Genomic DNA, 13134 nt, shown 5'->3' on the forward strand with positions numbered 1-13134 from the left:
TGGTTTGTGATGTTTCACAGTTGGGATTTACAGATGTCTTTCCATTAGATGACTTTTTCTTCCATTCTGTGTCTTTTTTCTTGAAGCAATCTCAAATGCAGTTGTTACTAAAGAGTATCAGATTAATTTTTCCAGGCTCTGTTAGGCACTTCAAAAATAATTCTAAATGTAAAGTTGAGCACTGAATATATTTCCTGATTACCTTGGTTTTGTATGATCTTTGGAAGGAATGGAAGCAAGTTGGAATGGAAGCATTGGATGTTGCTTCACCAGACACAAAAATGAGAGTGATGAATTTGAAAGGTGAGATTAGTCTGGGACAAGGATTCTGTCTGTTAAGCTTGGTATCAGCTGTGCTTCAGAGTCTTGGGGTTTTTTTCCTCTCTCTCTCTGTTATAGGGCTTGAACTCAGAGCCTGGGCGCTGTCCCTGAGCTCTTTTGCTCAAGTCTAGCACTTTACCACTTTGAGCCACAGTGCCACAGTCTTTGAGTGGTTAATGAAGAGTTTCATGGCCTTTCCTGACTGGGCTGGCTTTGAACTGCAATTCTCAGCCTCCTGATCTCAGCCTTCTGAATAGTTAGAACTAGGTATGAGCCATCAGCTTTGAGCCACCAGTGCCCAGCCTGGGTAAACTTTTTAAAGTTAAAGTAAGGGCAATAAGGCCAATCTATTACAGCATCACTGTCCTAGCTACTAGATATTTACCCAAATCCCCAGAATCTAAAACACCAAAAGGGAACTCTAATGTAAACTAGTTTTTCATTATGGGTTCATCTGCTGGCACAGATGTACCGCTTTGTGGTAAATGTTGCTCATGGGGAGGCAATGTATATAGGGCATTGAGTATATGAGAAATTCTATACAATTCTATACAATTTTTCTATGAACTTAAAACTGCTATTTTAAAATAGCCTAATTCACAAACAGACAAACAAAAACAAAACCCCCAAACAATAGGGTGAAAAGGAGTTTCCTTACATAGGAGAATAGGGACTTACCACTGTGGGACCTGGGTTCATTCCCTCAAGAGCTGTTTCTTTTTGTTTGTTTTTTGTTTTTGTTTTTGTTTTTGTTGGTTGTAGGGCCTGAACTCTAGGCCTGGGCGCTGTCCTTCAGCTCTTCAGCTCAAGGCTAGTGCTCTACCACTTGAACCACAGTGTCATTTCCGGCTTTTTCTGCTTATGTGGTGCTGAGGAATCAAACCCAGGGCCTCATTTGTGCAAGGCAAGAGCTCTACCACTGAGCCACCTTCCCAGCCAAGAGCTGTTTCTTTACTCTCACTTGGCAACTAAATAGTCTAGTGGTGATTTGTTTTGAGTAATGCCCATGATGAATGAAGTAAGGACTGGTAAGTATTAAGTAAAATCATTATTATGTGAATGATTTTTAATATTCCTGGAGAATATTTTGTGTGTGTGTGTATGTGTGTGTGTGTGTGTATATATATATATATATACACACACACACACAAACACACACACACATATATATATCTATATATACACATACGTGTGTGAGCCACATTTTTAGTCCTCTATTCCAGCATCTCTATGAAAATGCTCAAGTCTCCTGCTTTAGATAAATTCCTTACTTCCTTACATTTTGTCAGTTGATTTGGAAAGGCTCCAAATGTAAACATATACCACTTACATCTATACAGTTTATAATTTTTCTTAAATTGCATAGGCTCAAAAGTTAAACTTCTGTTAATACTTCCTAAAAGTAGGAACAGAAGTCAGAAGACTAAAAAATAATACACATCTTAAAATTTGAGTAAACCAATCAGAGTCTAAGAACTTAACCCCTATTAATGAGTCTGAATACAGACATTGTCCAAAACCAGTTGGATTACAAAAAAAGTAGAATGAGAGAGATGAGTCAATCTATTCTACTGTTAAACTCCAGAAATAAAAATATAGTCAGTTTTGCATATGGATTGGGTGTTCATTGCATGCTATTTGCTTAGAACAAATGCAGATTGAGGGGGTTCTTATATACTATTATAGTGTATTCCATTAAACTTTTATTACCAAAGTAATTGAAGGAATGTCTGTAAGATCATGTTTTATGAGTGACTGAGCAAGTGACATATTAGAACTAACAGTATTTATCATTTTAAGCAAAAAACTATAGAATTCCTTGTGTAAACTTCATATACAGATATTTATGTTTCATGAGTTAAGAGAAGTGGGAATTGGTTACAGGGATAGTCTCCTGTATATTAATTCTAGTATACTGAAGTTGATTCTATATCCTGAAATTTTTTGAAAGCCTTGGGATTGGAAAAAAGAAAAAGGACAACTACCTTAGAATATCAATATAGTTATAGATGAAAGATTAAAGGATTAAAAAAAAGAATATTAGCATCTATTTTTTAAAAAAAGTTTGTGGGGGCTGGGAAGGTGGCTCAGTGGTAGAGTGCTTGCCTTGCATGCATGATGCCCTGGGTTTGATTCCTCAGCACCATATAAGCAAAAAGAAAAAAGCCGGAAGTGGCACTACAGCTCAAGTGGTAGAGCGCTAGCCTTGAGCTGAAGAGCTGAGGGACAGCACCCAGGCCCAGAGTTCAGGCCCCACAACCAACAAAAACAAAACAAAACAAGTTTGTAGTTGATGGTATTTTGTTAGTAATGTTGTTTAACAGGGTTTTAGGTATATATTTTCAGTATTTTTAAAGAATCCTACACCTTTACATAAATGTCATCTGTCTCTAAACATAATGTGCATAGATGCGTCTAGTTAATGAAAATATACTTTGAAAAGGTTTTCAACAATTCAAAAAAGAAAGATACATCTCCGAATATATGCCTGTTTTATTTTATATGTATTTATATATCTGTGTATATTTGTTTTATATGTAATATATATGTATCTTTTGTTTGATCTGAGTTGGGACCTGAACAGGCACCTTTCCACCTGAGCCATATCTTCAACCCCATATGTATCTTTTTTGAATATGTGAAAATCCTCTTCAAGCTTAATTTTCATTAATGATGAAATTTGCTGTAAGTGATGCATTTATTTCTGGAGTTATTTTGTGAACATACCCAAAGAATCATTGACCCAGGGTTTTGGGTTTTTTGTTGTTTTGTTTTCCCCTATGGTTTGAACTTTGCAAGCAGGAATGTATTGCCAGTTTACTGGGATTGGTAGAAAAGGAATTAATCTGATAAATCATGGCTTTAGACTGACACTATTTTACCACTTACATATGGTTTTATTTGATTTCTTACAGCCTACTATAACAATATATCAGTTGTTGTGTTTGCTCTGTGCATACCTTTCTTCCCTTGGCCTTTTATATTTGCACAGTGTGGTTTAGTGCTGATGCAAAATGCGTAGCTCTCGGGCTGTAATGTATGGATTGCATTGTGTACTTCCCATCACTGGGTAGTTGGCACACAATAACTGCAGTGTGGAAGGAACTACATGGAGACAGTAATGGTGTTTTATACAACGCCAGTGGTGTGTGGCGGTCTTCTGCAATCTGCTGGGTAAGCAGCAGCACAAATTCCTCTAGCTTGAGAGGCCTCCAGAAATGTCATATTTTGGCCTCAGTAATGAATGCCACAAATAACAGCACAGGCATGGGGGACTTTGCTCAATGTCTCGGATTCCAGACTGCATTTCTTCAGCTTGATCTGTTGTAGATTCCTTTGCTTTTTTTTTTTTTCTGTATTAAAAGAAATTCCCCAAAGCTGATCTTCCAGTTCTTGAATAAAGCATTCATTAAATCTATCTAAATTATCTTGCTTTTGTTTCCTTTGTTTCTAATATATTAGCAATTTTCAAAAAAAAATCTGATAGGGCTGGGAAAGTGGCTCAGTGGTAGAGTGCTTGCCTTGCATGCATGAGGCCCTGGGTTCGATTCCTCAGCACCACATAAGCAAAAAGAAAAAAAGCTGGAAGTGGCACTGTGGCTCAAGTGGTAGAGCACTAGCTTTGAGCTGAAGAGCTAAGGGACAGCGCCCAGGCCCAGAGTTCAGGCCCCATGACCGGACCCAAAAAACAACAACAACAACAAAAAAATCTGATAACTGGAAAATGGACCAAAGGACTTTTTTCTTTTTCTCTCTTAAATATTTTTATCCCAAGCTCTTTGATTTCTATGTTGTGTTAGTAGAGTAAGTTGGTAGGGGGAGGAATATGGGAAAAATGTATTTGCAAGGCTCTTTCATTTATTATAGGAAGTAAGATTTCTCTTGGAAGGAAAAAGTTTATGAACAATTGTATGGGTTTTATTGTTAAATGAACAGATATTGACACAGCTTGTACTCTGTTAAGTTTCTAGAGTAGGAACCAGATAGAAAGCAAAGGCATGCTTCTATTATCAAGGAAAAAACAGTAAAACTGACGTCATAGTGGAGGAATGTGTAAAGACTGAAAACCTACTGCTCTTCTTTGACCTGCTCTTAGGATAAAGGACAGATAGGCTTTTTGCTTATGTCATTCCTTGAGTGCCCAAAAACTCTTTGGAAGTTTTCTTATTTGTTAAGGAGTTTGTGTAAAATGTAGAATTCTGAAAATAAAATATAGGTCTGTGGCTTACATCCCAGAATCTGACAGTATGTGTTTGGTTTAGTTCCTGGAATATCTGTGGGTTGGCAGTCACGAACTAGAATCTGGGACAGTGTATATGACTGACTGCTAGCCAGAAGGCTAGAATTCTAGACTCAACTCTGCCAACTTTTGGCTGACATTAATAATGAGTCATTTTGTCCCAACAGGTACCTTTTGGCCTACAGATGAGCTAGTTATTTGGTGAGGTTCTGTTGTAGGAGGCATCGAGATAAGTACAGTTAGTCTAAGAAAGTAATAAATATAAAAAGGAGTAGAGAAGCCAGACACTGGTGTATCTTACCTATAATACTAGCTACTTAGGAGACTGAAATCCAAGGATTTTGGTTCAAAGCCTGCCTGAACAGAAAAGCCTGTGAAACTTACCTCCAGTTAACCGGCAAAAGGCCAGAAGTGGAGGTATAGCTTAAAGTCGTAGAGCACCAGCCTTGAGCGAAAAAGCCAAGTGAGAACTTGAGGCTGTAAGTTGAAGCCCCAGTGTTGGCACTCACAAACGAAAGTGCAGATAAAAGTGAATTCTTGGGATATGAAATAAAATTAAAATGAAATACTAAATAGAATAGATTTTATAGGAAAGGAGAATTTTTGGAACTTGTTCTAAAAGCAGGGTTACAGTTTTGGTGCTTGAAAATAAATCAAGGTAAAGAAAGAGAGTTAGACTGTATCTCAGTAAGTTTGTAGTACTCTTGTTTTGTTTTGCTTTTGGTACCAATCCTGGGGTTTGAACTCAGGAACTGGACACTGTCTCTGAGCTTTTTTGCCCAAGGCTAGTACTCTACCACTTGAGCTACAAATTTACTTCTGGCATTTTGCTGATGAGTCTCACAGATTTGTCTGCATTCCTCAGCTCTCAGCTTTCCTGAGAGCTAGGATTGTAAATGTGAAACACTGGTGCTCAGCTTAGTACTCTTTTATCTGAGGCAATACCCCCAAATTGCTATCAATTAATGAAGCAGCCATGTGTGCTGGTGCAACTTACTTGTTGTAATTTCTAAAGCAAAATGTTCTATTTTACTTGATTAACAAATATATGCATATACATTTATGTATGTATGTGTGTATACATATGTGTGTGTAGTCTTTCAGAATAACCAAATTGAAGTTGTCTATAAGGAAATAAAGTGATGATGGGCTATTGTGGTGCACACTTTTGTAATCTTAGCATTTTGGACGCTGAGGCAGGAGGATCCTGAGGCCAGCCAAGGCTGCTGTACTGAGGCACTGGCTTTAAAGAGAACATAACATAAGAGAAAATTGCTTTTCTGCCAGGAGTAAAGAACACTAACAGATACCATAAAAAAGAATTTAATTCTTTAAACGGAATTTAGAACATCAGACTGGAAAATCAAATCAGTGAAGCTTCTCATTTGTTAAATAAGGAGATTGGATTAGATAACTCGGCAGCTTTTTAATCATGTTTAACACTAGTTATTTTTAGAACAGTTCACAAAGGTCCCATGATTTCAGCAGCCTTTTAATGAATCCATGAAATATGTCAAACATTCATTATAGTTTATTTAACTCCCTCATCACCATTTTAAGGTGGTAGAAGAATAGGCTACTTTTTTCTTCCTCTTTCTTTTCTATCTCTTCCAGTTGAATGTAATTTTCCTCAGATAATGTATGTCTTTATTCATAGTTTGCCCCATGGTCTTAACATAGGAACTGGCATCTATTATTGTCTGAACATCTGGAAGATACTTGGCAGTGTTAGAAAGATGCAGAAGCATCTGAGGCCAGTATACTGTTCATAACTACCAGTCCTATTGTATGGTTTGTTCATATGAATGCCTTCCTCTTTTTGTCTTAGTGTATCCTCCAGTCTCTTTTAATTAGAAATCGACTCTATCAGGCTTTGTAAACATCCAAAATGGAAAGTAATCTCTCTTAAATATCTGTGTTATCCACCTCAAAATAATTTCCTCCTCTAAGAGTTGCTGCAGATGTTATACTCTTAGTTTACCTGTGACTTTTGTTTGACAATGATCACTCATTCCCTTCTTGGTTTCCCATGCCATTTTTTACATACATATTTCACTATGTGCCTCATTGTTGCATTTTTGTTTTTGCTGCTAAGCTCTGAGTTCAGTGAGGATAAGGATGCTGAATGGAAGCTAGAGTGATGGCATCAGCAGTTAGGATCTCATCAGGAGCTCATTGTTCTTTAAAACAGTATTTATTGAAGGAGGAGGAAAAATGGTGAAAGCCTAAATGTCTGGAAGATACATCAGTTGTTAGATGTGCACTAGTGAAAGAACAATTGGAATCAGACTGTAGCTATTACAAATGTAGCACTTTGACAACCCCACACCTTACTGGCTTGGGGTGTTTTCACAGGGAAAGGTGAGGTAATTAAAACTAACTCCATTCTGCAGATAAAGAGACTTAACTGTTTTCCCCCTTTTTCACAATTGTCTTGCACAAAATGCATCTTAGAGGAAATGGATCTGAATCCAGTCCCTGTTCCTGGTGCCTGATGTACTGTCCAGCATATCAACACCAAATTGTGGGAATCAGCTTTTGTGTTTTTATTTTAGTCTTTTAGGTGAATTATGCCAAGGAAATCATAGTTCTGATTTTGAAATGGAAACTGGTAAGAAGATATGATTTAAGAGTAGTTGACTTTGTATACTAGCACTTGGAGCTTATAGAAATTGAATGCTCTTTTAGAATCCATTAAACACATTGGACTAAACCTAGGCACCAGTGGCTCATGGCTACTCAGGAGGCTGAGATCTGAGGATCACGGTTCAAAGCCAGTCTGGGCAGGAAAGTCCGTGAGACTCTTATCTCCAATAAACCACTAGACAACTGGAAGTGGTGCTGTTGCTCAGGCGGTAGAGTGCTCTCCTTGAGCTGCAGAGCACAGGGCAGCACCGATGCCCAGAGTTCAAGCCCCACCACTAACGAAAAAAAAAAAAAGAGTAGTTGACTTTGAGCTAATGTCAGATTGAATGTGTGTTCTGTATACTCCCTTTGAACTAATGTATTTATATTCAGTTAAGAATACCTTTTAAGCCTGGTGCCAGTGGCTCACACCTATAATCCTAGCTACTCAGGAGGCTGAGATCTGAGGATCTGGTTCAAAGCCAGCCCGGTCAGGAAAGTCCTTGAGACTCTTATCTCCAATAAACCACCAGAAAACTGGAAGTGGCGCTGTGGCTCAAGGGGTAGAGTGCTTGCCTTGAGCTGATAAGCAGAGGGACAGAACCCAAGCCCAGAGTTCAAACCTCACGACCGATCAAAAAACAAAGAATACCTTTTAAATACCCCTAATTTCAAATAGCATCAAACCATATGATGAGAACTTATTTGATACTTGCCACACAACTTGTGGTAGATTCTATTATTGCTATTTTATATCTGTTCAAAAAAACCCCCAAACTAAGGCAAACAGAAGTTACATGTCTTGCTGAGATCACATAGCTTTTAAGTAATAGAGATTCATTTAGAACTTTGGTACAAAGAATCCAGTACTCTCCTTGACTACATTCTATTTGTATATACTTTAAATATATAGGGACATACATGCCTATTTGAGAAATTTAACTAAATATTCAATACTGATTGTGAGTCCTTATGATGTGTATAGTGCATTGTTTATATACAGTAATCTGTGTGGCTTTTTCTGTTTTTAAAAGAAATATTATGATAAAAGGATTAATAGGACAAGCACCAGATTCTCCCTTCCTCCTTTTCAAGATACATACATAGTTGTATATCTTACATATATAACAAATACATATTTGTATATGACATATACATATGTGTACACACACGTATATAACATATATAACATATATATGTACACGTGTATATGTTATAAATGTGAGATATATGTAGTATAGTATCACATATAGAATTAATGTTCCATATACATAATGTTTTGTATATATGGAACATTAAGTTTTACATATGATTGAATGCATAAATACTTTGATATAGTGAAGGCTATTCATTTGGAGGATGAAAAAGCCTCACAGCCTTTTCACTATTGTTTTCACAATTAGCCCACTGGTGGCTTCTGTTAGTGCATCTGATTGGAATCATGTTTCTGACCTGACCTAGCAGTTAGGATACTCCATAAGTGTGCATCCTAATTGGAAATGAATCACCACTTTGATTATTTTGAACTGATCAGACATTGAGCTTTATTTCTATGGCTGTCAAAGGTTTTTACATGCGTGATGACAACAACTTTTTAAAAAAGCTATCCAAGACAAAAATAAGTGAAATCCTTAGAAACAGTTGACTGATTTGTCAGCTGCTTTATCTTAACTTAAAAATCTTGATCTTGAAGAGTGAATATACCATATCAGTCTACAGAAAAATTGTAAATAGAAACATAGCTTGTGTAAAGTTCTTTTTACATTTATATAATTTACATAGCTTAGCAATAAAGTGGTAGCCATTTGATCTTGCTTTTGTTTTAGAATTTAGGCTTTGCATGTGTGGGTGGGATGGTGGAGCTACTTTTAAAGTAAAATAGAAAACATTTTCTTATTGTATTACAAAATAAATGCCTTAATGTTAATCTCTAGTAAAATCTTGGAATTATCTCTGCTGCTTGAAAAGTAAAGATCCTTTGCTTTTTTTCCCTCTAGAAACGTGCTAAGGGTCAAATGTTATTTGACAAAGTGTGTGAACACCTCAATCTTCTGGAAAAGGACTACTTTGGACTTTTGTTTCAGGAAAATACTGAACAAAAAGTAAGTGATTGCAACTTTATATTTTTAAAACCAATTTAATCTCAGTATAAAATTTAGCTTTAAATAACACTTGTTCAGATTATACTTATATTCACCATGCAAATTTGGTGAATAAGAATTATCTTGTATGAGGAACCACTTACAACTTAGTGTGTGTGTGTGCACATGTGCACGTACACATACTTTCCATTTATGAACAGACAGAATGGTATGACTTCTGAATTGAGACAGAAAGAACTAATTTAAAAATTATATTAATTTTTTAGCTCTTATTCCTTATGGAGTCATTTTCAGTGATGAATTTGTATGTGTGTGAAGTACTTTAAAAATTCATAAAGGAAAGATTTTATTTTATTTTATTTTTGTTGGTCATGGGGCTTGAACTCTGGGCCTGGGCACTGTCTCTGAGCTCTTCAGCTCAAGGTGAGCACTCTACCATTTGAGCTATAGCACCACTTCCAGTTTTCTGGTGGTTTATTGGAGGTACGAGTCTCATGTACTTTCCTGCCCAGGCTAGATTTGAACCATGATCCTCAGATCTCAACCTCCTGAGTAGCTAGGATTACAGGCATGAGCCACCAGGCCCAGCTAGGAAAAGACTTTTAATTGTGGTGAAATTGATGTTCTGGAATAAAAACAAAAAACTTTAAAAGTGGTATTATATCAATCACATTCTCTCTATTCCTGGCTCTTTGTGCTAAATATAGAAGCTAATCAAGTCAGCTCATTTTGTTAGCATACACATATGCAGCACCTGTATATCAGTTATTGAGCATTCCTGAAAAGTAGAGAGGCATTGGAAGGAATGATAAGTGTAATAATACCTACCTATATTTGTTTAGAGGCTCAGGAGAATTTGTATTGCTGAAGACCAGAAGGGTGCTCTTGCTCTGTTGCTGATGAGAGCCACAGATGCTAGCTTTACTTATATGGTAGATTTTTCCACTAGTCAGATCTGCTTGGCATCAGGACTTTGGTTCAGATTGCAGCCTACAGAGGAAGTCCTTCTAACCCTGTTTGGGGCTGTGGATAGACAGACTCACTGTAATAATTCTGAGGATGCCCAGCACACTTGGTAACAGTGAAAGACATTACTATCCAATATCTAACATTCAATACCATCAGTAGAACAGAACAGTCATTACAGGAACTTAGTGTAAATTTTGTTATTTGCTTATGTGCCACCATTGTTTCTATTTACATGTCCAAGAATGAAAAAAGGAAGGCTAGGGTGATCATTATGTAAATTAATGAAGCTCTAGAGTTGCTCAGTTTTTTATATCTCTGATAATTTTGGTTTAATTATGTGTTTAGATTGAAGACAATTAAATTGCATGCCTGCCTACTGAACAGTGTATATTTTATCAGAACTGTTTAGAATACTCTTTACCAAAGTAGTAGTAACACATTAGATGAAATAAACTAGGTGCTATTTTAAGGCTATAAATTTTAAGTTACTTTTGATATAGTTTTCCATTTGTGCTCCTTCTGTTAGCCCTAAAAGGGTCCTGAGTAGAACAAAAAAGAATGTGGTGGGCATTTGGCTATTATTACCATATCATTATTTTTGAGAGTATATATTGATATATTGATAGAGGTATTTAATCTTTGTAAAATATATAGACAATTTATTATATTGTAAAATAACGTGTTCTAGTAGAAACAGAATAAGACACATTAAGAAATATTATATAGGGGAGGGAAAGTGGGAGAAAAATGAGGATGGGGTAACAGTGTTCAACAAGAAATGTATTCATTGCCTTACTTATGTAACGGTAACTCCTCTGTACATCATTTTTACAATTAAGTTAAATTAAAAAAAGAAATGGTATATCTAGAACATTGATTTCACATAAGAAAGAGTGATATTTAGATAGTAGAACTCTTTTTCTAAATTTAATTTGCAAAATACATGTCTTGTTTATATCTTAAACCTGAGTCTCAGACTCATACATACTTTAACTGTTTATTGGACACTATTGTACCTTCAGTTGCCTAAAAGCCAAGTAGTTATCTTCTCTGTAAACATCTGATTCCTGAAGGTTAGTTCTGAATTCCTTCTTCCTCTTTTCCTTTCTCTTGCTTTTCAGCATCCCTCTTTTCCACCTGCAAGGATTTTACTTTTGTTTAGGCCTTTGATATCTCTTGCTTTGATTATTTGTTAGTCCCTTAATTGGACTTTTATCTTCTGTTAACTGAACTAATTAAGTAAGCCCATATGATTCTATCTGATCTTGTTAAATGTCTTAGAATCATTTAATGGTTACAATCTAGCCTATGTAGTGTGGCTTATAAGACTCTTTATTTATGTGACTTCAGTCAAGTTGGGCTTCTCAGTAATCATTTCCAGTCCATTTTCAACATATTCCAAATTTCTCTTCCAAAAATGAGTCTTGTCAATACACTCTATGTCTGCTTGACATATTCCTTACACTGAGAATATTATTCCCATTGCTTTTCTATTTAAATGTCTACCTTTCCCTAAATATCTTCTGGATTTTTCCTACACTGCCTTCTGTCACTCTTCCTGTCTTCAATTCAGGGGAAGAGAGATGGCAGTTTGTACTTTCATCAACAAAGTTACCCTTTCTTCTCATTACCTATAACTACATCTGAAAATGGAGTTATGAACTGAAAACTGGAGAATTGTATTTTGACAAGACCCAGGTTTGGCAAGGAATACATACAATTGTTGATTTCAAAGAAAGATGAAGGTCATTAAAGACAGTATAAGATAAGAATAGGTTTGGGTAGGTTTGTGGTAATATTTTCATTGACAAAAAGATGCTAATACCAAATTAAGTGCTCACTTTATATTTAGGCTTTCACTCAAGAACATTGAGGTCATAAACAGTGGGGTATCCTTCCTGAGATGTTCACTTTCTAAGAAATGTATATTCCAATATAGTTATCGGTGTATTTCTGTCATTAGTGTGTTTTCATAGTTTTTATTTTATGTAAATTTTAATTCTTCCTATTATGTAGACAAATTCCAGTCCTCAATATTTTGGGGTAAACTAATTCTTTATTAAAACTTGCATGGCATCCTGTTTTGTTTTGATAATTAAAATTTTTGTATTATTCCTTAATCAGTTGTGCTTGGTTTGAAATCTGTACATTTTTAACAGTAGGATAGAGTAATGTAATTTTATTTCTTCATCTTCTTTTTTTGTGCCTGAGGACTGAACCTAGGATTTCGTGTATGTTAAGCATATGCTCTACTTTCCAACTATACCCCTAGTACATTTTTTCATGCCGAATATTATTTCTGTGTTTACAGAAGCTCCAGATACTTATTCCAGCCTCTTAAATAGTACAAGTGAGGCAAAGCCATGAATATTTTCTGTGAAATTTTTTCATAGAGGCAAAAGTCCAACTACTCTATCTCTCATGGTTGACATACTAATTTGGAAGCTTTTCAATTGATTCTGAATATGAAAGTGTGACATTGTTAGTGTTTGAACTTTTTAATGTGTGTTGAGAACACTTATGTAAACTTTGCTATGGAAAATGTTAAAATATGAGAAATCAAATAATGTGTTATATTCTTTTATAAACAGAATACTGTCTCTATGTAGTTCACATATTCATGTCCAAAGGAAACTGTCATTGGGAATTTTGGACTCTCTTTAAATGAAAAAACACTGTCATGATTTTTTATGTTAATAGAGTTTGGCATTTGGCCCACATATTATACTGTCATTTTGCTGTACTTGTTACAAGTGTAGTTAATACTTATGGCTGACTTTATGAAAATTAGTTAGAGCAGCTGTATGATAGCCAGACCGTTTTACTTCAGAAATAATACTAAGAACCCAAATATTATAGTTATGCACATATAAATAT

The 13134-nt window shown here is 35.7% G+C and overlaps 1 protein-coding gene across 23 annotated transcripts in view; it reads left to right on the forward strand.

The window, feature by feature from the left end:
- The window catches only part of Epb41l2 (erythrocyte membrane protein band 4.1 like 2), a 170268-nt gene that overhangs the window by 92119 nt on the left and 65015 nt on the right, over positions 1-13134 (forward strand). For all 23 annotated transcript variants that reach the window (XM_070010191.1, XM_070010185.1, XM_070010195.1 and 20 more), the window contains exon 4: positions 9184-9288. In XM_070010191.1, coding sequence (XP_069866292.1) covers positions 9184-9288 — 105 coding nt within the window. The remainder of the gene's footprint in view (positions 1-9183; positions 9289-13134) is intronic.

Source organism: Dipodomys merriami, unplaced genomic scaffold (genome assembly GCF_024711535.1).
Source record: "Dipodomys merriami isolate MVZ:Mamm:240054 unplaced genomic scaffold, mDipMer1.0.p SCAF_8, whole genome shotgun sequence".
NCBI lineage: Eukaryota > Metazoa > Chordata > Mammalia > Rodentia > Heteromyidae > Dipodomys > Dipodomys merriami.